The following is a 24,483-nucleotide window of genomic DNA, read 5'->3' on the forward strand; positions in this document are numbered from 1 at the left end:
GTCTGCAACTTCACCCAACTTGGTGTTATGTACAGAGCTGCTAAGCATGGACTGAATTACATCATCCAAATCATTAATGAAGATTTTGAACAGTCCTGGACCAGGACAGAACCTGGGGAACCCCACCTGATACCTCCTCCCAACTGAAAATTGACCATTGAAAACTACTCATTGAGGACAATAAGCCAACCAGTTACGTATCTGTCGTACAATACTTCTGTCTAGTCTGTATTTCCTTAGCTTGTTAATGAGAATGTTGTGGGAGACAATGTCATAAATTTTGCTGACAAGGTATATCACATCTACTGCTCTCCCCCTGTCCCAGCCACCTGCAGAGGGTTCGGGATTGAGAGTGTGGTCGAGGGTAGAAAGGTAAGAAAGGTTTATTGACTTAACAAACACACAACCACGCGTAAATAACAAAACGAGGACAGACGATAATAATTCGCATCGGCAACTTATCAGCAGTCCCCTCTGACGCCTGACGTATGACAAGTTTCTCTTCTGCAAAGCTCAGCGAAGTCAGGCATCCCCGATCAGCGCTGTCCAAGGGGTACTGGGAAGGACCCTAGTATTCAGTCCTCGGGCTCCTCAAGACCACGGACCCACTGATCCAGGTCAGCAGCTAATAAGTAGTTCCTTTTACAGAGCTATATCTTCCTTCTAAATATGCCAGCCAATTTATAACTTTTGAGCTATGCTGATAACTTACCGCCATTCAGATTCTCTTTACTTCAGCTGTCCTTAGAGTGACCAATAGCAGTACAAGCCTTGCATTCTTTTGATAAGGTTAATTTTTACTATGCCATGGGACCTACTACCACTTTTACAAGGCTTTGTTAAATTTACTAGACCTTATTACATACAAGGCCTCACTACATCTTAGACTTTAACTAGGCTTTTAACAACAACATATAGCTTAATATCTGAACGAATGACAGAAAAACACTTAGTCTAACCTTCATAGAGCCTTCAGCAAGCACCTTTACCACACAGACATAATTTTCAGTTGTCACATCCCCCCTGTCACCTTACTATAGAAGGAAATCATGTTGGTGAGACATGACCTGCCTTTGGTGAATACCTGTTCCTGTTCACCTTGTTCTCCTCTAGGTGCTTCCCTGTGGATTCCTTGAGATCCTGCTGCATGCTCTTTCCAGGTGTAGAGATCAGGCTGACTGGTCTATAGTTCCCCAGATTCTCCTTCTTCCCCTTCTTAAAGGGGGAAGAAGCCTTATGGGGCTTTTCATTCTTCTGGGGCTTCACCCAACCTCCACAAGTTCTCAAAAAGAATAGCTAATGGCTCTAAAATTAGCTCAGCTAATTTCTTCAGTACTCTAGCCCTGCCAACATGAAAGTGTCTAGCTTTGCTAAGGTAATTCCTAACCTTTTTTTCCACTTCTCTAGGCTGTTAGTCTCCTTCCCTATCTTTGCTGCCAGCTGTGTTTGTCATCTTTTAGCCACTCCTATTTGTAAAAACTGAAGAAAAAGAGCCATCTAAGTGCAAATTGGGAAGACCTTTTCCAACCATGCAACAGAATAGAAATAATAACGCTTGCCTCTAAATACTGCTGTGAGGCCCAGTGAATATTTTGCAAGGCACTTTCTGATCCATGCATAGAGGGTGCTGTGAAAAGCACAAATCGTGAGTGTAACTTACTGTCTTGAGTGCTGGGGCTTCTACCATTTCCACTTGGGAGTTTATTCAACACCCTTATAAAAGTCCATGTTTTGCAGTTAGTTCAGAGGTTCAGCTGATATTTTCTTTTGTTTAATTCAGTCCTGTCCAGAGTTCTGTGAAAGTTGGCAGTTCACTCTCTATCTGTTGTGCTTATTAATGTTTCAGGAGTAGAAATAGAGAGGGGAGGGTTCAGCAGCTAATGTGCTGGTCAAATTGAGCTTTTGAAGTATGAGGAGAAAGAAGAATTGCTTGGTGAGCTGCACCAATATAACCTCTATGTTTTCCCTTGTAGTTCTGCCCTCATTTCTTTTCCCTTTCTTTTCTCAGAAAAAAATAGGTTTTTCAGTATATTTCCCAGTTCCCTGCAGGGGTGCATTTTCCCTTTCTCACAATACATTATTCAAAAACCCTGCCCCCTAATCTTTTATTTTGTATTTACATTCACTTTGCAGCCAAAGCAGTTCAAAATATTTTTCAAAGAAGCCACTTGTGTCGGAAGTTGCTTGTCCTCCCAGTGCTTCTTTTTTCCTTTCCAAGAAATGAACTGCGCCTTCGGAGATAAACCAACGTTTGGTTTAACCTGTTCTTGAACTCCCTCCACTTGGCTTTCTTAGATCACTTCTAACTGATTATACTGTCTCTACAGCACTACTATATGGTGCTGACAACAACATTGCTAAATCTGAGTTGCGAAAAATTCCTGTCTTTAGAAGTAACACTGCATTGCCTGTTTCAGGTAAACAGACAGTTTTCAAAGCCAAGTTTTAGGAAAGCTGGAAACCTGTTCTTGAGCGATCGTTCTAGTTTGTAAAAACAGCAGTGGAATTTAGGAAGGGAAAAGGGCCTCTGTCCACACCCTTGTCCTTGATAATCTTTATTTCTGTGTTGCCTCACTGTTATCAAGCTCATAGACTGAGGGAATATTCCAAGTGCTTCCGACAGCTGTAGATTGGTGGGAGGCTGATAAAAAGGCTAAGGAGTTAGATATCTTGTCAAGACTCCAGATGGTTACACCTGAAGGTGTAAGGGGCAGAGAAGATGGTTCCAGAGGCTGGGAAAGTCATAGCTTTCTTCTCTCCTTTTCTTTGAGAGACAGTTTTTCTTGCATTATTAGACATTAATGAATCCTCTTCAGTGTACTGATTGCCACCTTTGGATATCAAAAAATAAGCATTTCTTAGTCTCGTCTGACTGTCTGTCTTCATAAAGCAGAATAATTTAGAGAAATATGATCCTGGTGATAGTTTTATCATGGGCGTCAAAGTCAAGAATCTATATTTCTAGCTCTATTTTTGACACACATTCCTTTTCCATTACTCTGTGTACTTTCCTCATCTGTACCATGGGTGTGACTGTGGTGAATGTTAATTAGATAATGTCTGTTAAGTGCTTTGAATATGAGGAGTGTTATGGAAATGAAGTTGTTGATACTATTCTTAAGAAATAGAGTGAAAAAATGTTAGGAACATCATAGAACTTAGTGACTTGGCTCTTAAGAGAGCAGGTGGAAATTTGGGGGAAAATATCTCATTTCTTTAGACTAGGGGTGTCAAACTTATCTGGTCCTGTGAATTGGATGAGTGGCGCAGGGCCAGTCCACAGGCCAGATCAGGCCCATGGAGCCTCCCTACCCACATGCCTAATTCAGCTCAGGCCGCACCCACACAGGCCTGTCTGGGATGCCCCCCTTAGCAGGCACCATGAGACCTAGCCCAAGCAAGCACTGCAGGTGGCATACATCTCAGACACTGTATGCAGGGATGGTCAAGCACAGCAAAAGGGGCAGCACCAGGGGCCAGATTATGGGGCTCTGTGAGTTGGATCTAGCCCATGGGAAATAGGTTTGAAACCCTTACTTTAGAAACCCTCAAAAGAATATTGCAAAATCTGTTATTTTTGTCTGAGACTTAGCTAACACCTAGGCCGTAGGATACTGTTAGTGTAAGGAACTTATCCCCTACATGCTGGAAAGATTACCATATCAGAATGATTTTTAAGCTAGTACAAAACGAAGAATTTCTTTTGTCTAATGAACATTTTTGTAGGCAGAAAAGCTTTTAGAGTTTTCTCTGCTCCTCAAAGCACTATAGCTTCCCCCAAAGATCTCTGAGCAGACTATATCTACAGTATATTAGCCGCAGAAATATTCTACCACTTGAATGTATTTTTTACTTAACCAACACCAAAAAGTGCATATTACACGTAAGAGAGAAACAGAGTAGGGTTTGACTGTCTTCTCTAGTGTTCCCCAAGGGAGGAGGCCAGTCATTCCCCAGTGCTAAGGACAAAACTTGAACATGAGTCAGTTTCACTAGCATTTATTTCCCGATTTGCGTTGAAACTTTGATGTTCATAGATTCTAGGGTTGGAAGGGACCTCATCGAGCCATCTAGTCTGACCCCCGGCCCCTGGCAGGCAAGAAAAGGGTCACCAAACCTGGGGTCATGTGATTCCAGCCAGGTACCTGTCCAGTCTCCTCTTGAAGACCCCCAAGGATGGGGCTAGCACCACCTCCCTTGGAAGCTCATTCCCGATCCTTGCAACCATGTTATCTACATGGCTGTTAGTGGTCGTAGGTAAATCGAATATCTTCTGTAAACGCTTATGAAATGTCCCAAAATGAGCCAGTGGGAGGTGCTATAAGAACATTCAACAAAGACACCTCTTCTGGATACTGTGTATCACGTCAGTGCTGCGGTATAGTGGGCTGTAGCAAGAAAAATCGTTTACACATATGTCTATCTGATGCACTTAAAATCATATAAGAAAGCATGCAAATATAAGATGGAACCCAGTCCAAACTGTAGGTAGCCACACAATCCGTGGTTCAAGAAAAGGTCTGGTGGAAAACATGAGAACGTAATGAATTCACAGTCTAATAGACCAATGGAATGAAAGTCCAAAGTTTGAGGCTGTTTCACTAGAAATGTTCTCTTTAACATGTCTAGTTTCCTATGTTATGCCTGTCATAATATATGATCACTGTGGCCAGGTACAGACATTACATATAAACAGGTGTAAGCGACTAAAACCCAGTCTAAACCCATAACAGTATAGAAGTTTAGCATATAGACCAATTTAAAAATGGCAGAACCTGGTCTAAGATAGACCTGGATAGATGTAGTATTAAACTTAAGTAATTTAGGTTAGACTTGTCTATTGAACTTCACTACCAGATTCTCTCCCAACTCAAATTAGGTTGCAGTTCCCCAACCTAGTCCAGGCTACTTTGTGGGCCCTGCTAACTTCCCCTCACAGGGTGGTGCGCTAGCCTTGGCCACGTTTGTCTGTTCCAGCTTAGCAGACTCTCACAGAGCCTGCTGCAGGCAGGAGGCAGGGCTGGGGGCCACACCAGCTAACAGCAATGGCAGGGTGGGGCTGGCCCCGGCCTGTGCTAGCACAGCTGGGGTGGGAGGGGGTGTCTGCATGGTGGATCCTCCCCACTCTGCCTAGCCCAGCTTGCCAGCACAGCTACTATCTCTAGCCCCTTCCCCCCTGCCAGCAGCCAGCTCTGTGGCAGGACAGAGGTGGGGAGCAGAGGCCCCCACCATGTGGACCCACTATGCCCCCTCCCCAAGCTGAGCCAGCACAGCTGGGGGGAGGAGCCATGCAGCGGGGGCCTCTGCTCCCCCCAGTGCTGCTGACAGCTGGCTGCTGGTGGGGGAGTGGGGCTGGGGGGAGGAGACATGCTGACCAGCAATGCTGGGATGTGGGGGGGAAACCCACCGCATGGGCCTCCCCCCAAGTGTGCTGGTTCAGGGCTGGGGTGGAAACTGTGCGGGCCGGGCCCCGATCCCGCCACCAAGTGCGAGTCGGGGGGGGCGATCCGCGGCCCGTCTTTTGCGCACGCGGGCTGTGGCCAGCAGCCCAGGCACGCGGGGTCAGAGAAAACCGGTGGCGAGCTAGAATTAGTCACAAACGCGTAGTGGTTGATTGAAAAGATTGTTTACTTACACCCAAAGATGGTAGTGGTATAGGCTGGACAGGTTTCCAGGTGCAGCTCCCGCTTAAATCCTCGCTAGAGGACTACGACAAATTCTGTTGCTCCCACGGAGTTGTTTAGGCTCCACGGGTTCGGTTCGGTTCCCTGGTCCCCCGGAGCTGTTTAGGCTCCGTGGGTTCAAAAATTGGGTTTACAGGTGTCGGGACCCAGGACAGCTGGCCAGCAGCTCTTCCTGACTCCCACCTGGGCAGATAAGGGTCCGGGGCCTTAGAAGGCCGTCAGGCAGGTATTTGTGATGCTTGGAGTGGAATTAATTAGGCAGACGCTTATCGGTTGCAAAGCAAGATTATTTACTCACGCTGTTAAGGTGGTGAATATCGGAGGTCAGAGATACTTGGTTAGTTACAGCTTAAGGTTCGTAGGTCATAGGTCGGTCTGCATAAGAGTTCGTCGGTCGGGCAGATAAATGGAGAAAAAACATTGGGCCGGCAGGTCGTTGATTTACGTCTGAGAATTGGGTCAAGACGGGGGAGACTGACAAGTGATCAATTTGTCAGTTATTCTCACGCATACGTTCAGAGGTTTTTCAGGTGTGTGTGCGGAGGTCTCCCGTTCTTCACGGAAGTAAAGACGGGTTTTATTTGTGTAATAGCCGATTGCTTTTCGCCACGTCATAAATTTAATTAGAATCGCCAATTATTTAGTGGTCTTTGCTAGGGTGTTATCATAGGGACACTCCCGGACACTCCCCTGTCATTCCGACCAATTACAATGATTTATGTACAGCACAGAAGGCTAAGTTCTATTTCATGTTTGTGTCGCAGTTATAAATTTCTTTTTGACATGCGCAGCAAAAAAAAAGCGGTTACTATCATTATTGTTAACCCTTAGTTAACCTAGTGCAGAAAAAAACTGTTTTGAATGGTTTTACTTGTTTGTGACATGGGCACTACTTAATTTGGTTGTGACAACAGGAAAGGGATACGTCTGGGATTGCGATCGGCGACGGGGAGAGGCTAGAAGCGAAAGCTCCGCGGGTTCGGTTATTAAGCTTGAGAGAGGCGCGTTGGGTCCGCAAGGGTCCGCAGCGCTTGGAGATCTTCACACAGTACAACGTCTCCTCCTCCTGGCGAGTTCTATCTTTCTTTCCAGTTTTCTCTCTCCCTCCCTCTCTCTCTCTCTGACTTGGGCGGAAACTACCCAAGCCTTTTGTACGGCTAGCAAGCCGATAGCTAGCCGCCACGTGTGTCTACATTTGGAACTGGCCAATAATGTGGCGCGAATCCAAATACAAATGGCGGGAACTCCTTTGCAACGTGCATCACTAGTATGCAAAGAAATGCACCCTGCAAAGAAGCTGTAATTTGGCGGGAAATCCCCCGTTGCACCAGAGTTCTCTCCCGCAGCAGAGAACTGTATCGTGCAAAGAAAGCTACAGTTGGCGGGAAAATAATTTAGCAGTGCCGAAGCGCACACAAACAAAAAACCACAACTTTGGGTTGTGACAGAAACCTCCATTCCCTTCCCTCCCCCCATCACCACTGCTGCTGACAGCCAACTACGGGCGGTGTGACTGGGGAGAAGGGCTGCACTGGCCAATCAGGGGTGGCTGGTGGCTCAGCTGGGCTCAGCATGCTCCAGCTGGGAGGCGAGTTCAGGCAGCCTGCGTGCCTCCCTGCCAAAAGCAAACATCTGTTCTGTTTGCTCCCAAACTAACCTAGGGTGCCTAAAGTAAAGCGCAGAACTTTGACCACTTCTACCTTGGGCTATTTGAACATCTGTACTTAGCCCCATTTTCCACTCCTTTCCTTTTAAATCTCAGGACCAGTAGTTTAAGCAGGCTACACTGTCTTACCAGTTCTGTATCAAGCTGACTTCATTTTGTGTCATTTGAAATAACTGCATCCCCTGACTATGTAACTGTCTCTTCAATGTTAAACAGAAGCACTGTATGGCACCCGCCAAAGAAGGATTCTTACGGCAAATGAGCAATTGTCCAGTACTAACATGGGGTCCTATACAGATAAGTCTGGAACCATTCAAGATGAGTAGGTCCATTCTTTGCAAACCCATGGATTTTACGTGGTAGCAGAAAGCAGCTCAGAGAAATAAAAAGATGTTCCTGAACAGTTGCCTGTTTGAGCGAATGATAATCAATAACACTAGTGCTATGTGTGTTCAGTACCCTGAATTTAGAGCATGGCTGACTTGAACATATCTTATGTACCACTGTGTCTGTGTTGCTGAGTTCTTGTTCTGAATATAGGACTTTTAGAATTGTTATAGTGCTACAAGAGAAGCCCCAGTGTCTCTGGGTATAAGTTTGTTAAATACCATTTATGGAAACATCAAAAAAGAGGGTGAAGGGATTTGAAGGTAAGCATAGGAAATTACTATCTAAGGGTTATAGAAAAGCTAAAAATGATAGTAAACTTATGTCTGGGGCATTTCAGGAAGGAGAAATCAAGACAGGTATAAATGGTATCATTTGAGAGTTTGTGCTCTGGCTCAACTCCATCTGGCCCAGTGTCTGTCCCAGTCTATGCAAACTCTCATTATTTGTTATTTGCATTGTGGGGATGCCTAAGGACTCAATCAAGGATCAGGACTCTTTTGTGCTAGGTTTCTGTCCAAACATTGAGCAAAAAGGTCCTTAAAGGCTTAGAATCTCACTATAAAATGGGAGAGAGAAGGAGAATACAGCATCCAATGGGAGAGCACCAGGTAACCATGAGACAGTGATGAACAGCATAATAAGCAGAGGTGACAGGGCAGCAGTTCCCTGACTACTGTTGATTTGTGGCAGGCAGATTTTAATGCAGGGTGGGTGGGGATCCCTTATACAATGTATAACATGAAAAAAAGTGTGAAGTTGCTTGTAGAAAATTTTGACAAATATATGTTCAGAACTGGCATTATTGGTGGAGTAAGGCTGAAAGTTGAAGTCTTGATAGCATGCAAGATGTGAGAGAAGGTAGGAATAAACCATGGAGGGCCTTAAAAAGAAAAGATTGAATACATTTATATTGAATGTGATGGAAGGGAAAGTAGGAGTTAGGTGCTTCTTGTGGCGTATTTTTATGGTGATATAAATAGATGGAATAAAATGCACTGCTCTCCTGTGCATGCACACACTCATAATTCCTAGCCATATGGTCACTTTGGTGCTCTGTTTATAAACTGTTTTTAACTTCACTCATCTCACGTAGGGAATGATTTACTGTAGCAGAATCTGACAACATCTTGAGAAGGGCAACAAAATGGTTTAGAGGTGTGTAGGATTTGCATTCAGAGCTAGATTGCTTCCCTTGATTAGCACGAAGAGAAGAGGCAGAAATGGATAATACTGAAGGGTGTATTAAACACATTCAACAAAGGAACAATTATATAACTAAAGAGCAGCACATTTACAAGCACCTTATAAAGGAAATTTGCTGTTGAAGGAGCTGCTACTATCACAAATCATACATTCTTTAGCATACTTAGATGCATTTGTGCAGTTCCTTGTGATATTATATATTATTATTTGTATATCAGACAGGACTTTTATAATACTTTATATGGACGTACACTTTACTTAACTCACATGCTAAAGATTAATTATTGGTAACATTTTTAAGAGCCAGGCATCATAAATTCCATCAGTTCCGAATAGAGCTTTTATTCCTAAGTCACTTATATGTTTTTGACATGTCTACCTAAGAGTGCAAGTAGCAATAAAAAAATGCACACAGGCGCTCTCCATGTTCAAAGATGTTGCTTTTGTAAGTCAATGCTTTATTCCCTGAATTATACTAGAGTCTAGGTTGCTTAAAAAGAACATGCATTGTGTATGAGTGCTGACACACTTACCAAAATACATTCCATAAAGAAGACTTCTGTCCTAGGCTTTTGTGAACTAAATTCATGTTTTGAGTGAAATGAAGAATGTTTAAGCTCCTTTGTATATTCGGGGCTATAGAAAATAAATATATAGCATGAGATGAAGAACTTCAACACTGTATTTTAATAATTATACATGAAAGCAGAATTGAAGTTGCAGATGCAACCTTAATTGTGTTATTTCCTGGCTTTTGAGTACTTAACCCTGAAAATGTGACATCCCTTCCCATAGTTTATTGTATGACATATCATTGTAATTCAGGGTTCTCTCTCATTTTTCCAAGATCTAATAAATCTGTTATCCACGTGACTAATGCACTCTGTATTTTCTTTTTAAATTTCCAATTGAAAGAAATGTTCTCCCTGTGAATAGTTTAGCTAATTTGAAATTTGTAACTGGTCGTTATAATAAACCTTTTTTTCTTTTCTTCAATTTTTTTCAGTTTGTTTTCTTTGTTGTCCAAAAAGCACAACAAAGTTCTGGAGCAAGCCACACAATCCTTGCGAGGTTCCCTCAGTTCAGATGACTCTCCACTTCCTGATTACGTGAGTATTTGAGCTTGTGTTTTAGCAAATGTTTCAAAATAGAAGCAGCAACATCCCTAAATCTGCAAAAGTTTATCAAAGTGTGTGTCAACCAGGCAACCACCAACACCAAAATGTAGGAACCTCTGTGAATGACATCATGTCTGAAATTTAGTAAGAAAATGAAAAATACACTTAGAAATGGCCAAACAAAACCACAGCTATTCATAGCTAAGAAACCTACTGTAAGTTTGTCAGCTTGCAATTTCAAGACAGTTGTAATTGTATGCATTTAATAGATATTGTTAAAAACGTTATTTTTAAAATAGTTTTTTTGGCATTTACCAGTAGTTTAAATGCTTGAAATATTATGTAGATCAGTTAAAGCAAGCAATATATCTCTGAAACCGCAAAACCTAGTATATTTTGCAGTCCTTGATTTAAGCTAATATTTTCTGAACATACACGCACATATACAAAGTTAAAGGATGGTTTTAATCCTGTTCTAGTAAGCCAGTGTCTGTACGTAGGCAGCCATTCATAACTTAATTGCATGGCTGCCAGAAAACATCTTGCTTGCTATTCTGTTAATCAGTGCAACAAAGAAACTTCTTCCAAAGTCATAAGTAACAATATAAACATATTCTCTTCAAGTGTCTTTTGTTTGTATTGATTTGCATCACTACCTCTTTATATTTATGTACAAAACTGCTTTTCCCAGATGTATGAATTGCTGCGAGTTTGACCATTGAAATACAACTTGCATCTTTGCCTTGTTTTAATAAGTCTTCTGGAAACCATTTTTCTCAGGCAGTACATACTGCATTGCTCTATCACCATGTATTTAAAGCTATTAAGACTGTCATCTTATCTAATAGGTCAGGTTTTGAGGTCTCACGATAGATCATTTGAGTGGCAACGTTTTTGTCCTGCATCTCCTGGTCAATATTTGTATGTAGTGCTTCAAACCAGAGACATTTTGTTATTCAAAAGCAGAATGCAGGCCAAGGTTATTGAGTCAATAAATCACCTGCTGTTTCTTTCTATTTATTCTTGCCACCTGTGATGCCATATTTCAGAGGAACTTCATTACAGCACCAGTGATTTTTATGATATCTGATTTATTGGTTGTGCTTTCCTGCAGTCGCACTTGAACATATGTGCAGTTTTGGAATTCCTAGATACTATATTTAAAAAAAAACCAAAACAAAATCTACCTTCTCCCAAAAATAAGGAAGTATATCCAGTTTATCTTAAGGATGCAACCAGAATCTAAAAACCCTTTCATCTGGATAACCATGAACACGTGAACTTGTGGGTTATGGAGGGACTTCCAAAGTAATTTGGTCCAACTCCCTGCACTAATGCAGGATGCACTATTTCTCAACTATCTTAGTCAAATGCCTATCCAGCCTCTTCCTGGAAACCTCTGGTGAAGGAGATTCCCTCAGTGTCCTTTAGATGTAGAAATACTTTGAAATGATTTGGTGCTATAATTCTATTAGCTTTGAACTAATACCCGCAATGGTGTTAAGAGAGACAGCTGCTAGAGATGGTATTTGTGGATACAGAATTAACCGTCCTGAGCATTGGTGACACTGGTCACTAAGAATGTAAAGTTATTTCCCAGAGGTGATATAAACCTCAGTGCTTTGTAAAGTTTTAACTAAAGTTATTAGATCACTTCATGTTCCAGTTCCTTTAGTTACAGGAATCTTTGTAACCTACCCTGAATTCTTGTGTAGACTTGCTTAGACTGGTTTCAGGTGAGAAGTGACTGTATTTTCACCATAGTGACGTGATCAACCTGTCTCTCTCAAATCTATCTCGCTGGCATATTTTAGAGTTGAATTAGCTAATTATGCAAGGCACTGGAAGGTGTCTGAAAGCCTGTGTAGGCTAGTGAAAAGTATTTTAACACTAGCATATATTTTTAATGGCTGAACTAGAGCTATGTTTGGCCTAACCTGGTTGTCTGGAAGGTGTTAAATATCTTGTCATAGGAGAAGATGCTTAATTTATGAAGAGACCCTGGGATTCTCTCCTCTAGGCAAGCAAAATACCACTGTTAAGAGGAAGAGAAGGTAGCATAAAACATAAGAATGCTCTTTAGGCTGTGACTTTGGTTTGGTGCTGGATATCAACTAAATGCAGCTGGGAAATGATCTGGAGATACATACATATGCAGTCATTCCCTCACAAATGGAGGGAGGAAATCATTCTACTTCTATAAGCATGGCTGAGACAACACTTTAAGGTTTAATACAGCAGAGATTAAGGCAATTCGTTACTAGAAGCAGTGGGGGGAATTCAGAAAACGGGCAGAGGTAGGAAGGCTGAAAAGATGTATGTAGGAAGGAATAAAGAAACTTAAAGCTTTAAGCTGGTGTTTTAAAAAGGAAAATGTACTCAAGCTAGTGGCCTGATTTTTTTCAGAATCACTTTGGATTAAGCTCAACCTAAATCTCAGTTGATTTCATTAATGCAGACCAGATGTCACACGCTAGTTCAGGGGTGTGCAAAATGCAACCTGTGGGCTGGATCCGGCCCGCAGAGGGTCTTTGTCTGGCTCACAGTGGATCCCTTGGTCCCACCTGGCCAAAGCATTGTCTCCAGCCCGTGGCACGTCCTGCCGCCCCCGGGCATGCAGCAGGGCCGGGGCGGCTCTGCAACTGAACTACCTCTCTAGGCAGCCCAGGTGGCAGCAACTCCTTTCCCCTGCCACCACCATTGGTCCCAGCTCTGTGGTACCAGCGACACTGGCCCGCCCTGTGTCTGCTCCACACCACCTGCCCATGCTAAGCAGTGACACCAGCAGGGTAGAAGCTGCTACTGGCGCAGAGGAAAAGCAGCCCCTCCCCCTCACTGCTGCCAGGCAGTTCTTACTGCAGCCACCCAGAGCCCACACCCAGGCTGCCCTGTGGCTTCTCTCTGCTGCCATCACTGCCACCTCTGAGTCACCCCGCAGGGAAGTGCTGGCACTGCAGTGGAGTTGTAGGGCATGCTTGGGCATGGGCTCTGGGATGCTGCAGCAAGAACTGCCCAGCAGCGGTGAGGGGGAAGGGCCACTTTTCCTTCATGCCAGCAGCAGCTTCTGCCCTAAATTCTAAAAAAAGTTAGACATGTACAAGTCAGCAGGGCCAGATCATCATGCAAGAGTACTGAAGTAGCTGGCCGAAGCCATTGCAGAGCCCCTAGCAAAACTTGCACAATTCGTGGTACTCTGGAGAAGTTCTGAGGACTGGATGAGGGCCAGTGTTGTGCCCATCCACAAGAAGGGCAGGAAGGACGACCTGGGTAACTATAGGTCAATCAGCCTAACTTCCATTCTAGGGAAAATCCTAGAAAATATCATCTTTTAAAGGAGTCTATCTGCGATAAGCTTGCAGAAGGTAAGATTCGGCCAGCATGGCTTCGTCACTCATCTAGAGGAGGTTAGATGAGTATCTAGCTGGGGTCATCTAGACCCAGCACTCTTTCCTGCTTATGCAGGGGGTCGGACTCGATGATCTCTTGAGGTCCCTTCCGACCCTAACATCTATGAATCTGAGTCACGGGTAGGTCTTGCATTACCAACTTCGTCTCTTTCTATGACCAGGTAACTTACCACCTGGACATGAAAAAGCAGATTGACATTGTATACCTTGACTTCCAAAAGGCCTTTGATCTAGTATCGCACAATGTCCTTGCAAGAAAATTGGAGGATTGTGAGCTTCACTCCGAGACAGTCAGGTGGGTGAGAAACTGGGTTCAGGATAGGACCCAGAGAGTCGTAGTGAACAGATCTGTGTCATCCTAGCAAGAAGTGGGCAGCAGTGTCCTACAGGGGTTAGTGCTCAGTCCAATACTTTTCAGCATCTTTACTAATGTTTTGGATGTGGGAGTGAAGAGCCCACTGGCCAAGTTCTCAGGTGACACCAAATTTTGGGGGAGCATGGGCACACTTGAAGATAGGCTACAGATACAGGCGGACCTAGACAGGCTAGCAAGTTGGGTGAATTGGAACCAAATGAAGTTCACCTGAAGGGAAAACCAGGAGTAATGTCCACAACCTCCAGGAAGATCAGTTCAGGCTCAACATTAGGAAAAACTTCTTCACAGTTGGGGTGTCCAGACTGTGCAATAAGCTCCCTCCAGAAGTGATGCAATCACCTACCCTGGAAATCTTCAAGAGAAGACTAGACAGTCACCTTGCTGGGGTTACCTCACCCCCAGTTACCTTTCCTGCTTGGTGCAGGGACTGGACCCGATGATCTTCTGAGGTCCCTTCCAGCCTTACAATCTATGAATCTATGCCTGGCTGCTGCTTAGCATGGGTGGGTGGTGTGGGGCAGGCTGGGGTCAGAGCTGTGCATGCGAGTGCCAGCTGGTCTGCTCTAGCTGGGGTGAGTCCAGAGTGGGTGCAGGCCAGGCTGAGATCGGGGCTGGGGCTGCACACTGTGAGCAGTGGTGGGGAGGAGCCGCAGGGTGCATGAGCTCTGGGTTCTTGGGGGAGGGGTGCTGACTGGCTTAAGGGGGTGCACCTGCTGGTTTGCTCACACACATGTAGTCTCCCCTGGACCAGCTCCTTTGCAGCCATCCCTTCTCCCCTGCTGGGCAAAGCCATGCTAATCCTTGGGCTTGGAGGTGGCAGCCCCAGGAGCTTGTGTATATTTCACCTCCCAGCCTGGGCCCTGCAGCCACTGCCACCACTACTGTGGGGTCCCACTGGCTTCCATAGCAACGACGGGGGAAGTAGGACTGTGGCAGGCCTGGGCCCAGGTATTCCCTGTTGCTAGAGGAAGGCAGAGTGGAAGCTCTAGTAACCAGGGCCGTGGGTGCTACAACCTACCACCAGCAACAGCCACAGCCCTAGGACTCAGCAGGCCTGTCTGTCCTGCCCTGCGCATGGGTAGGGCTGTCACTCTGACATGTGCTTACATGCTTGTCTGTGTCCCACACACACCCCACCATACCCACACATCCTTCCCCACAACCACACATCTCTGACACACAGTCACACCCCCCACAAGCACCACACACACACACACACACACACACCCCCCAACCACAGCCCACACCCCACACACGCTATACAGGATTAAGACTTTATTTTGAGCTATTTTGGGTCACCTCTGTATACGCTAAGGAAATGCACATAAATAAGGACAAAAATATTTTTTTAAATAAAATATGTTATAATAGATATTGGATTTTTAGTAAATGATTTGGTTTTTTTTCTGGTTCCAAGACAGCAAACCCCTCTTCCCAAAAGGAGTACTTTCGGGGGTAAGGGGAGGGACTTTCAGTGGCAAAGGTCAGGGTGTAGGGGTGGGACATGTAGTCCCAAGATGGCAACTGGGGGCGGGACTACCCTTGCAGCCCTCAACAGTTCACCAAGACCCGGTAAGTGGCCCTCCAGCCGAAATAATTGCCCGCCCCTGCACTAGCTTGTTGACGTCCCTGGGGTATACTGCCTGTGGAAGTCCGTGTTTATACTGTGTTGTCTAAGAAGGGTGATTGCTGTTTCAGTTTGCCTGAATGCACCTTAAGAAATGTCATGGGAAATTTTAGTTCTGCAGGAGCTGGAGGAGGGCAGCTGGTTAGAGGGTGCATCTAATATCTTAAGCCCTGCATTGAGCAAAGGAAAATGTCCTTTCCCTTTTGTATCCCCGTGTTCCTAATGGAGTATCAGGGAGGAGTAGAGGGTGAATGTGAGGTCACCTCTCCCAAGGCAGACCTTTCCATAGAGAGAAAGAGGCGAGCAAAAGAAGCAAAATTTTATGTTACCATGTATTACCCCGGTCTGAAAGAAGCACATTCAGAGGCTTTAAATGAATAGTGTTAAATGTGCATTGCACAGAATTTTGGGCTACCTAGAGCTTTGTGTTTCTCAGGAATATTTTTATTTCTCATTACATTGTGTAATCTCAAAGTTAATTTTAAATAATACTGAACTAGCAAGTGGGCAAATCATAGAAAGATAGTTAGGAATGGCTTTCTAGCTGTCATTCATGTTCTCATTTTTCTTTGTGCATCTTCATTTCAGTAGTCATATCAGCAAAGTAAGTTCTCTATTTTCACTCCTGCTTCCATCTCCTTTTAACATTTTTGTGAATATTTTTGCATTTCAGTGCAAAGCAAAGCACCATGTATTTGCCTGACACTCTTCTTTATAAAGGCCTCGTCTTGCAAAGGACAATTTTTGCAACTATTTAGTTCAGGGCCAGGCAAAATACCCCTTGGGTCGGATCTGACCTGGCAAGCACTTTCATCTGTCCTGCAGTGCCCCGCAACAGATTTTGCCCTGCCCAGCCCTTCTGCCCATGAGGGTGGGAGTGAGGCGCCCACGTGTACACTCATCCCTCCAAACATACCCTATTGCCTCACTCCCACCCTCGTGGACAGAAGGGCCCCACCCAGCCAGTGTGTAGCTTCTACACGGAGCCATTGCTGCTGCCCCCAAGGACCTGCTCCTCTTCCCTGGTCTCCTGCTGGCTCTGGGCAGCAGGTAGGGAAGAGGTGGGGGTGGGGCTGCAGCTGGGCAGGAGTGCGGAGTGTGGGGCTGGGGCTGGTAGCAGTGCGGAGCCCACACCCAGGGAGACGGGGTGGTGGCAGCATGGAGCTGGGGTGGGTGCTGTGTGCGTGTGAGGGAGGGTGGGGGGTGTGGGGACCCTCCCACACTTCCCCATAGCGCACAGCCCCAGCAGGTGGTGGCAGCAGCAAGCAGGCAGGGCGTTCAGGGTGCAGGTGCCCGATGGGACGCAGCTCCAGCCAGCACTACACATTGGGACGCAGCCTCCTCAGGTCCTTCTGTATTGCCGGCACTCCCTGCCACTTACACGCAGCTCCTGCACTTGCACAGCAGGGAGGGAAGTCCCACATGCTGGAGCCTTCCCTGCTGGGGCTGCACAGCACAGAATAGAAGCCCTGTGGGCTGGAGCTGCCTGCCTTCCCTCCCCTGAAGCCAGCCCCAGTGGGGAAGGCAATGAGCTCCAACCCACAGGGCTTCTCTCCTGTGTTGCACAGCCCTGGCAGGGAAGGCACCTGGCTCCAGCATAAGGGGCTTCCCTCCCTGCTGTGCAAGTGTAGGGTGTGTTTTGAGTGGCAGGGAGACCGGCAATACAGACAGCCTGGGGAAGGCTGCGCCCCTCACCCCAATGTGCAGTGGTGGCTGGAGCCTGCTGCCGTGCCATGGGGCGAGTATGGAGGGTCGCCACACCACACCCTGCCCCCACAACCCCCCACATATACACAATCCCCCCACATCCTACCACACACATACTCCCCCTATACAAACCCACCATACATGCATGGACGCACGGACAGACACACACACATGTGCACGCACACACACATCACATATATACAAGTACCACACAATATACAAAACAAAGAATTTATTTTTGAGTTATTATGCAATCTCCTCTGTATAGAGTATGCAAACACAAATTGTGACAAAAATATGTTTTATAATATTAAAATATGTTACAGTAGGTGTTTGATTTTTAGTGTATGATTTGGTTTTTTTCTGATTCTAAGATGGTCAACCCCCCTCTTTCCCCCCCCCAAAGTATTTGGAGGGGAGGAGAGGTCAACGGGATGGGTAGGAGTGGGATTTCCAGTCCCAAGATAGCGACAAGAGTGTGGGGCTACCCATGCGGTCCTTGATAGCTTACCAAAACTCATTAAGTAGCCCTCCACCCGAAATAATTGCCCCCGCCCCCCCCAATTTAGTTGGTCTAATAAAGATATTACATCTACCCAGTGAGCCTTGTCTGCCTTTAAGTTTGTCAAAGTTTAACCATTAGGCTGTCTCTTAAGTTGATTTTGCTGTGAGAGAGTTGGGGAGAGGGAGTTTCAAGCCATAACGCTCCAGATGTTTCTGAGAACAAGGTTAGGGGAAAACATGTCATTCTGCAATGTTAAATTATAGTGATTTTTTTTAAAATTTTTTAAAAAGAAACTGCAGTGTTCTCTGCTTTGGATCAGCTTTAAATTTGGCACATGGACAACGGCTTTTTTGGCAGAGAGATAGATGCTTTCTGCTGTTCCTCCAAAAAATCCCCCACGTTTCACCAAATTATAAATCCTTGAAACATCTACTTGCACATGCTCAGTAGAGCTATCAGATTTTAGAAGCTTAAGCCTCTGAAGAATCTGGACGTGCTGTAAATGTTCCAGTGCTGTTGGGGAACCATTTGAAAGTCAGTCTAATGCACTGTGATGAAATACCTATTAAACACAAAAGTTGCATTAAAAATAACATTATTCAAGTTAAAAAGCCAAGCGCCCAAGTTGTCTGAGTGACCTCAAGTTGGCCTCCTTTATAGGTAAGCATTATGATAAAGTCTTCAATCCAGGCAGGATCATGCACTCTTATTTTTCTGCGTGACCTCTGTCTAAAACCGGGCACAGGATAACTCTTCTGTATGGATTTGGAAAATCTTGCAGGAACTTGTATAAAAAGATGGATTGAATACAATGGGCTTACAGAAAGACTAGGGATTTTCTTGTAGTTAGGCACTTGAATACTGCCCTGGAGATGAATTTTCATTTTTGCTTTGGCCAGAGAGTATCTAAGCAATGCTCGGCAAGTCACTTTATGCAGATGACCACTGTGTGTTTTTTCATTATTCTGGGTGTCCAAATAGTTACCCTGGGATCAGATTTACTGAAGGGCATAGCACTGACTAAAAAATCTCTACATTTTAGTTTGGGCGTCAAATTTAGTGGGCCCTCTAATCTTAATCTTTGTGCACCTCTGTTCCCCCTGTGAAACTGGGGGTGGTAATACACATGCATATCACAGGGTGCTTCAAAGATATTTGAATGATTTGCCATTAATTTATCCTAGTGATGAGCACCCAAGAAAAGCTCATAAAGAAAGTAGCCATTGTGTTTTCAAGAAGAGTATGCAATAAATAAGGCATGTTGTTACTCTAGGAACAACAAATGAAAAACAAGTTTTGCAGAGCTGTTTTTTCAATTGAGCATCGTGCCTTGTGCAGCCAGTGAGAATATCGTAATGCTGTCCATATAGAGCCAAAATAGAGTGGCCCCATTTATTTCCTAACTTCTAAGTGCTTGACTTAAAATAGGTTTAATGGGTTAAGAGGTTACGTTAACAAGAAATCAGGCTTCCATCTCGTGTATACAAGGATTCATATAGAGTCCTTTAACAGCTCAATTCAAAGTACTGTTTCTGTTTTTAATTACTAAAACTCCCCTGAAATAATATCTAGCACTTGAGTTCTTTTCCAGATAAGCTGTGAAAAACCTAAATTTTAGCTATTTTGAAATCTACATTTTTATTTAACTCTTGTGTCAGATTGTCCCCAGGCTTGAAAGAGCTGAAAAATTCAGTTATGTGATAGCTTTTCATATGCTGAGAGAGCATTTTATTTGAAATCAGTGACTGGCAGGCAAATCTGGAATGAAATGCTCCAAGAAGCTTTTGCTTTTCTTTTAAAATTAAATTTTTAATATGTATAATATAGAGTCCTTTATTTTTCATTATAAATTAATAATATGGGTTATGCTGTGCCTCTGTAGCATATGTAAATTCACTCCACAACACTCCTATGGAAAGAGATGCAGCAAATTTATTGCTGTGACAGTATATCCAGGTTGTTCGTTTTTTAGGCATTTTGACATCACAGATGACTGTCCTACCCCAGCATTTGGCATGCCACAACTGGTAATGAGCTATGATCTTTCCAGAGGGCATATATGTATACGGGAAGGCTGGCTGAATTCGGGGATTTAACATCATATGTTCTAGATTAAAAACCCTTCTTATCTTTAGAAGTGAGAGTTAATTTCATGTAGAAGTAAAAAAAAATGAAATAAAATAAAGAACAAAAAATGTATATCAAAGAAATCTTTTTATTATTTGAATGAGTCAATGTGCCTCATCGGTCTGGTCTTCAAAGCATATTTGGTTACGTTGCCTTTGTTCAGGGTCTAAATTAATTTTAACAATAATTGTAACAGCAGGGCAGAGGAGTCTGTAGCTGAGGCTTACTAGCAGCAGTAAACTCAGGCTGTTCTTTACTAGTGATCCTGGTGTTTCAGGGGCTAGTTGAAGTCTTTTTGGAGTAGTTTGTCTGAATTACTCAACACCACAGTTAGGGTCAGATTTCTAGAGGTTCTTAGCATCCAGAGGTGGCTGTCTGCTGAGTTCTTTTGAAATTAGTCCTCTTTTTTTTTTCCAAGGCAGCTATAACTACCAGCCCTGAGAATTTAAGCTAGAGACTTTCTAATTGGATAATGGTACAGTGCTATCAGCAAATAGTTTAGGTAAATTGGTAACTAGCCTCATGGGAAACTTCCAAAACTCATTTGAATGTAACCTTTAACTTGCCATTTGTACTGTGGGTGGAGAAATTGGAGAGAGTTTTAAGGTTAACTGCAAAATAAAAACACAACCTTATATGCTGCTCAGGTGCTGGAATCATGATTTATTCCATGTTGGGGAATGTCATTTAAATATTTTTCTCTTTTGTTAATAATCAAAATAAAGCTTTAGCCACTGTTCAGAATAGCACTCTGGCAGTGAAACCTTTGACTTGTACATAAAGCATTTTGAACTTCCTCAGATGAATGGTGCAGCAGAAGCGCAATTACTACCTTTTTCTTAATCCTGCAAGTTTCATAGGACAGCAGTGCAGCTGCCCAGTGTCCACTCTTACTAGGTATTTATTTTTTGGGGCATATGTTAAAAGTGGGCTTAATAAATTCCTAGTGTGTTAGAGCACCTAAGTGTTGCATGTTGAAGGTAACATGTATTATACAGGTAAGTTCTGTTGCAACTCACTCCCATGGTGGAAATAGAAGGATGGTCTTGTGATTCTTCTTCCTTGTATACTTCCTAATGTGATGTAAAAGCCTAGAAAATTCATTCACTGTTATGGTCCAAAGGAAAGGCTTAAAGAATATGAACAAAGCACACTGTGCATGTTAAGAGTCCAGTAGCAAAGCCTAATGGATTTGTGAGAACTGCTGATCAGGGCTGATTTTTTATCCTAGCCCTTAACCAGTGTAGTGAATTTTGTCTTACCTGCTGTACAGAACTAATGTTATTTGAAGGCCTAGGACTCTACCAATGTCACTGAGTTTCTTTCCTCTTTAAATAATCTAAATAAAGCCTTTGTAGCTGCCTGATGAGATGTTTCTTTCTTTGTATTCTTTTTGTTTCTCTGTTTGTTCTCAATAGTGTAATAAATGAAGTCCACTATTTAGAATCTTCTTTGATTCGTCCTTGATATATATGGTAAATAGAAAGCAGCTGTCTATTTAAGCATCTAATTCTTGAAACTCTTAGGCCCCTCGAGCGTCATCTGGAAATAATGTAGCTTGTAAAACAAAGCTAAGAAGAAAAAGCAATGTTTGTTTTATGTGGGATGAATGACTTCAGTTGGGGTCCTTCTAATTCGGCTATTATGAGGGTTATTAAAAAGCAGTATTACAAAAGTGGTTTCAACAAAAAGAATTTTTTTGTAACTTGTATCTTGTTATTACAGTTGATTATAGTCAAAGCTGCAAGTACTTTATGAATAGTCCCTCATTTCAGTTCCCCCAACTGAGAACCAGAGGACCAGTAATCTTATTCTTTCGTACGTGGACAGACGTCAAATACTTCCCTTATTTCATTTAATTCCTTGAAACAAATTGTGTTTTAGGAGTCAGATCTACATATTTGCCTGGTATGTTTTGGGTCTATAGAGTAGTTAAAGGAAGGCCTCTGAATTAGGAGTATTGTTAGTTAGTTTAAACAAGGGGAAATGGCTCTGAAATAGGCATGTATTCAGGATGTTCCTGTTGATGAGAAATAACTGTACAATAGGTCCATAAGAAATAGATAAGCTCTGTTTTCAGTATGTGTCATTTTAATGTTAGTTGTATTAACCTGCTGAAGCAAACAATGCTCTTAAATGATATTCTATTAAATTTTAGCTCTAGAGACTAAAGTTTTTATGCATGGTAGAGATGCAGGATTCAGCTCTTTCATCATTCTGTCACTCTATTTGATACCTGTCTGATGCTTTTTAGAATAAATACTCATGATTGTGTCTTTAGGTAATATTCAGCCAAGGCTGCCAACAGTAGTATCAGTTGAAGAGTGATGATTTTTGTGATGCGAGTTCTTGTTCCCTAGGAAGGCGACTGTACAAATGAATTAATGATCCAAGTCTGTTGAACAGCCAACATCCAAGCATCTCAGTCACTGCCAATCTGGTCTGTATTTGAATTGTAACTAAGAGATTATCATTTTTTTGCATCACATAAATCATGGGTTTTGGTGGGTATGGCCTATAGGCAGCAGCTGCTCCTAAAAAAAACCAAACCAGTGTTAGACCTGTACTAAAATGAACCAGGAACAGACTGTTCTGGTGGTACCTTCAAGCATCTAAAGGAGAACTGTCACAGCAAACATTATTTCTTACAAAGGCCAGCTGCCTGTCAGTGTCACCATCTGGTGACTTCAATAATGGTGTAGAGGTGAAAACCAGTCACCAGCTAAACTGGTTATCCATCCAGTTACTGCTGTGCAATTCTTGTGGTCTAGACAGTTATGTGTAGAAATGCTGTGTTGCAGTACAGTAGTTGCAATATACAGTGGAAATGTGTATCAAGAGTTCTCTAACTGTATCCTTCCTTCTGCCATTAGTAGGAGCGGAGATGCTCTTGCCTAATTTTTTTAGAAGTTCCTTACTAACATGCAGTATATACCAAATATGTAAAAGATAGAAAAGCTAGTGTATTTTTTATTGGCTGAGCATTTGTGAAATTTAAAAAATGTTGCTTATCCTTATACTTGCCTTAGCAAATCTTTTTATATATTTCCAAACTTGGATTCTTGTATATTTTCTGCTTACTTACTAGAGTGCTTACTTAAACTTAAGATTTGAAAGTTTTAAAGATAGTATTTGGCTACCTAATGACAGTAGTTTTATTTATATTTATTAATTCCCAGATTTTTTTATTCGTTGGATACTGGTGATCCCATTAACACAGTTATATTAATAAAACAAACAACTGAAGAAAAAGCTTTGTTATCATAAGTTGTTGTAGTAGCAGCTGTAGCAGAGTGTGTGCGCCATTTGACGACAACTTTTTTGGTTATTCAGATTCTAGGAATTTCGGCTGCTCACCTTATTTTGTGCTGGACTGTCTTGTGCTCACTACCTCGAACTGTTTGCTTATAAATGAAACTGGAATCTAATATGAGAATAATTTTAGGGTGCTCCTCCCCCTACTGTAAATGCAGAGCTGCCAAACTATAAATACATTTTCTAAGTATTACTCATCCCCTCCCCCAGATGAATTATGTTTCAGTATGAGAGAGAATCACTCCTACCTAACCCCACAATTTTTACATAATCAAAAGGTAGCAATTTTAGGAAAGACTCGAATAACACTCCAACCCAAATCCAAAATGAGCTCTTTTATTAAGCAAGAGCCAAATTCTGTAGTTCTTTCAGGATCTGTAGTCGACTCCTTCCTCGAAGCCACTTGGAGTCTTTACTAAGTAAAGACTGCATGAATTCCCCTTAAACAAAAAGAACAAATTAACCTAAAATTGTGTGACAAAATGATGGTGGAGTTCAGTATGTTTAAACTTCTGAATATTTGTATGGAAAACTAGAGGGGTTTTTAGCAGTTGCTCTTCACATTGTTTTCTATTTAGTAATATGTTTGTGGTTGAAAGATTTTTGGACAGATATGTTGTAGTTTGTAAATTGAAGGAAATGCTGTTGGTAAGTAGCTCCAGAAGTTCCCTGAAAACCTATTCTGTGTTGCATCCTTTGTGTTTCAGATACAAGTTACAGCGAGTCTTACTTAACCTAGAAGTTCTGGGTTGTTCACAAAATCAGCCAGGGTGAAAGTTACTTTAGTATCTACATCAGTGTTTTCCAGATTTTTGATACTGTCGGGGCCGAGGGGCTGTGGCCAGCAGCCCGGGCACGTGGGCGGGGAAATTCGGCACGATGGACTAGAATTAGGCACGGACTCGTAGCGGATGAACAAAGAAAACTTTACTTACACTGTAGGTGGTCGCGGTGCAGGCAGAAAGACTTGCTTGCATTGCAGTTACAGACAAACACACATGGAGTTTGCTAGGCTCCACCGAAGACACACACACGGAGTTTGCTAGGCTCTGCAAAACGAACCGGACAGAGCTCTGGATAACGAAATGAGAGTCCGAAATATGACTCTTGACGAGCGCGCAGGGTAGGGGTACGTCGGGATCGTTCGGTGATGGGGAGAGATTCATGGTAGCTGATCAGACCACCAGTCGGTCCGAGATTTACGTAGAAGTCCACGAAGTAATCATGGAATTCTCCCCGGAATTCTCTTGGATTTCTCCCAGAATTCTTGGGATCGGGGATCTCGAGGTCCTCCCGAGATTCTCGGAGATCTCCGGCTTGGGCGGAAACTGCTCAAGCCTCTTATACGGCTAGCAAGC

General features: G+C 43.3%; 1 protein-coding gene across 1 annotated transcript in view; it reads left to right on the forward strand.

Annotated features, from left to right (window-relative positions):
* Positions 1-24,483, forward strand: part of DYM (dymeclin) — a 374,678-nt gene that overhangs the window by 258,802 nt on the left and 91,393 nt on the right. Inside the window, exon 15 of the mRNA XM_006259049.4 lies at positions 9,950-10,052. Coding sequence (XP_006259111.1) covers positions 9,950-10,052 — 103 coding nt within the window. The remainder of the gene's footprint in view (positions 1-9,949; positions 10,053-24,483) is intronic.

The sequence above is a fragment of the Alligator mississippiensis genome, chromosome 3, assembly GCF_030867095.1.
Source record: "Alligator mississippiensis isolate rAllMis1 chromosome 3, rAllMis1, whole genome shotgun sequence".
NCBI classification, from domain to species: Eukaryota; Metazoa; Chordata; order Crocodylia; family Alligatoridae; genus Alligator; species Alligator mississippiensis.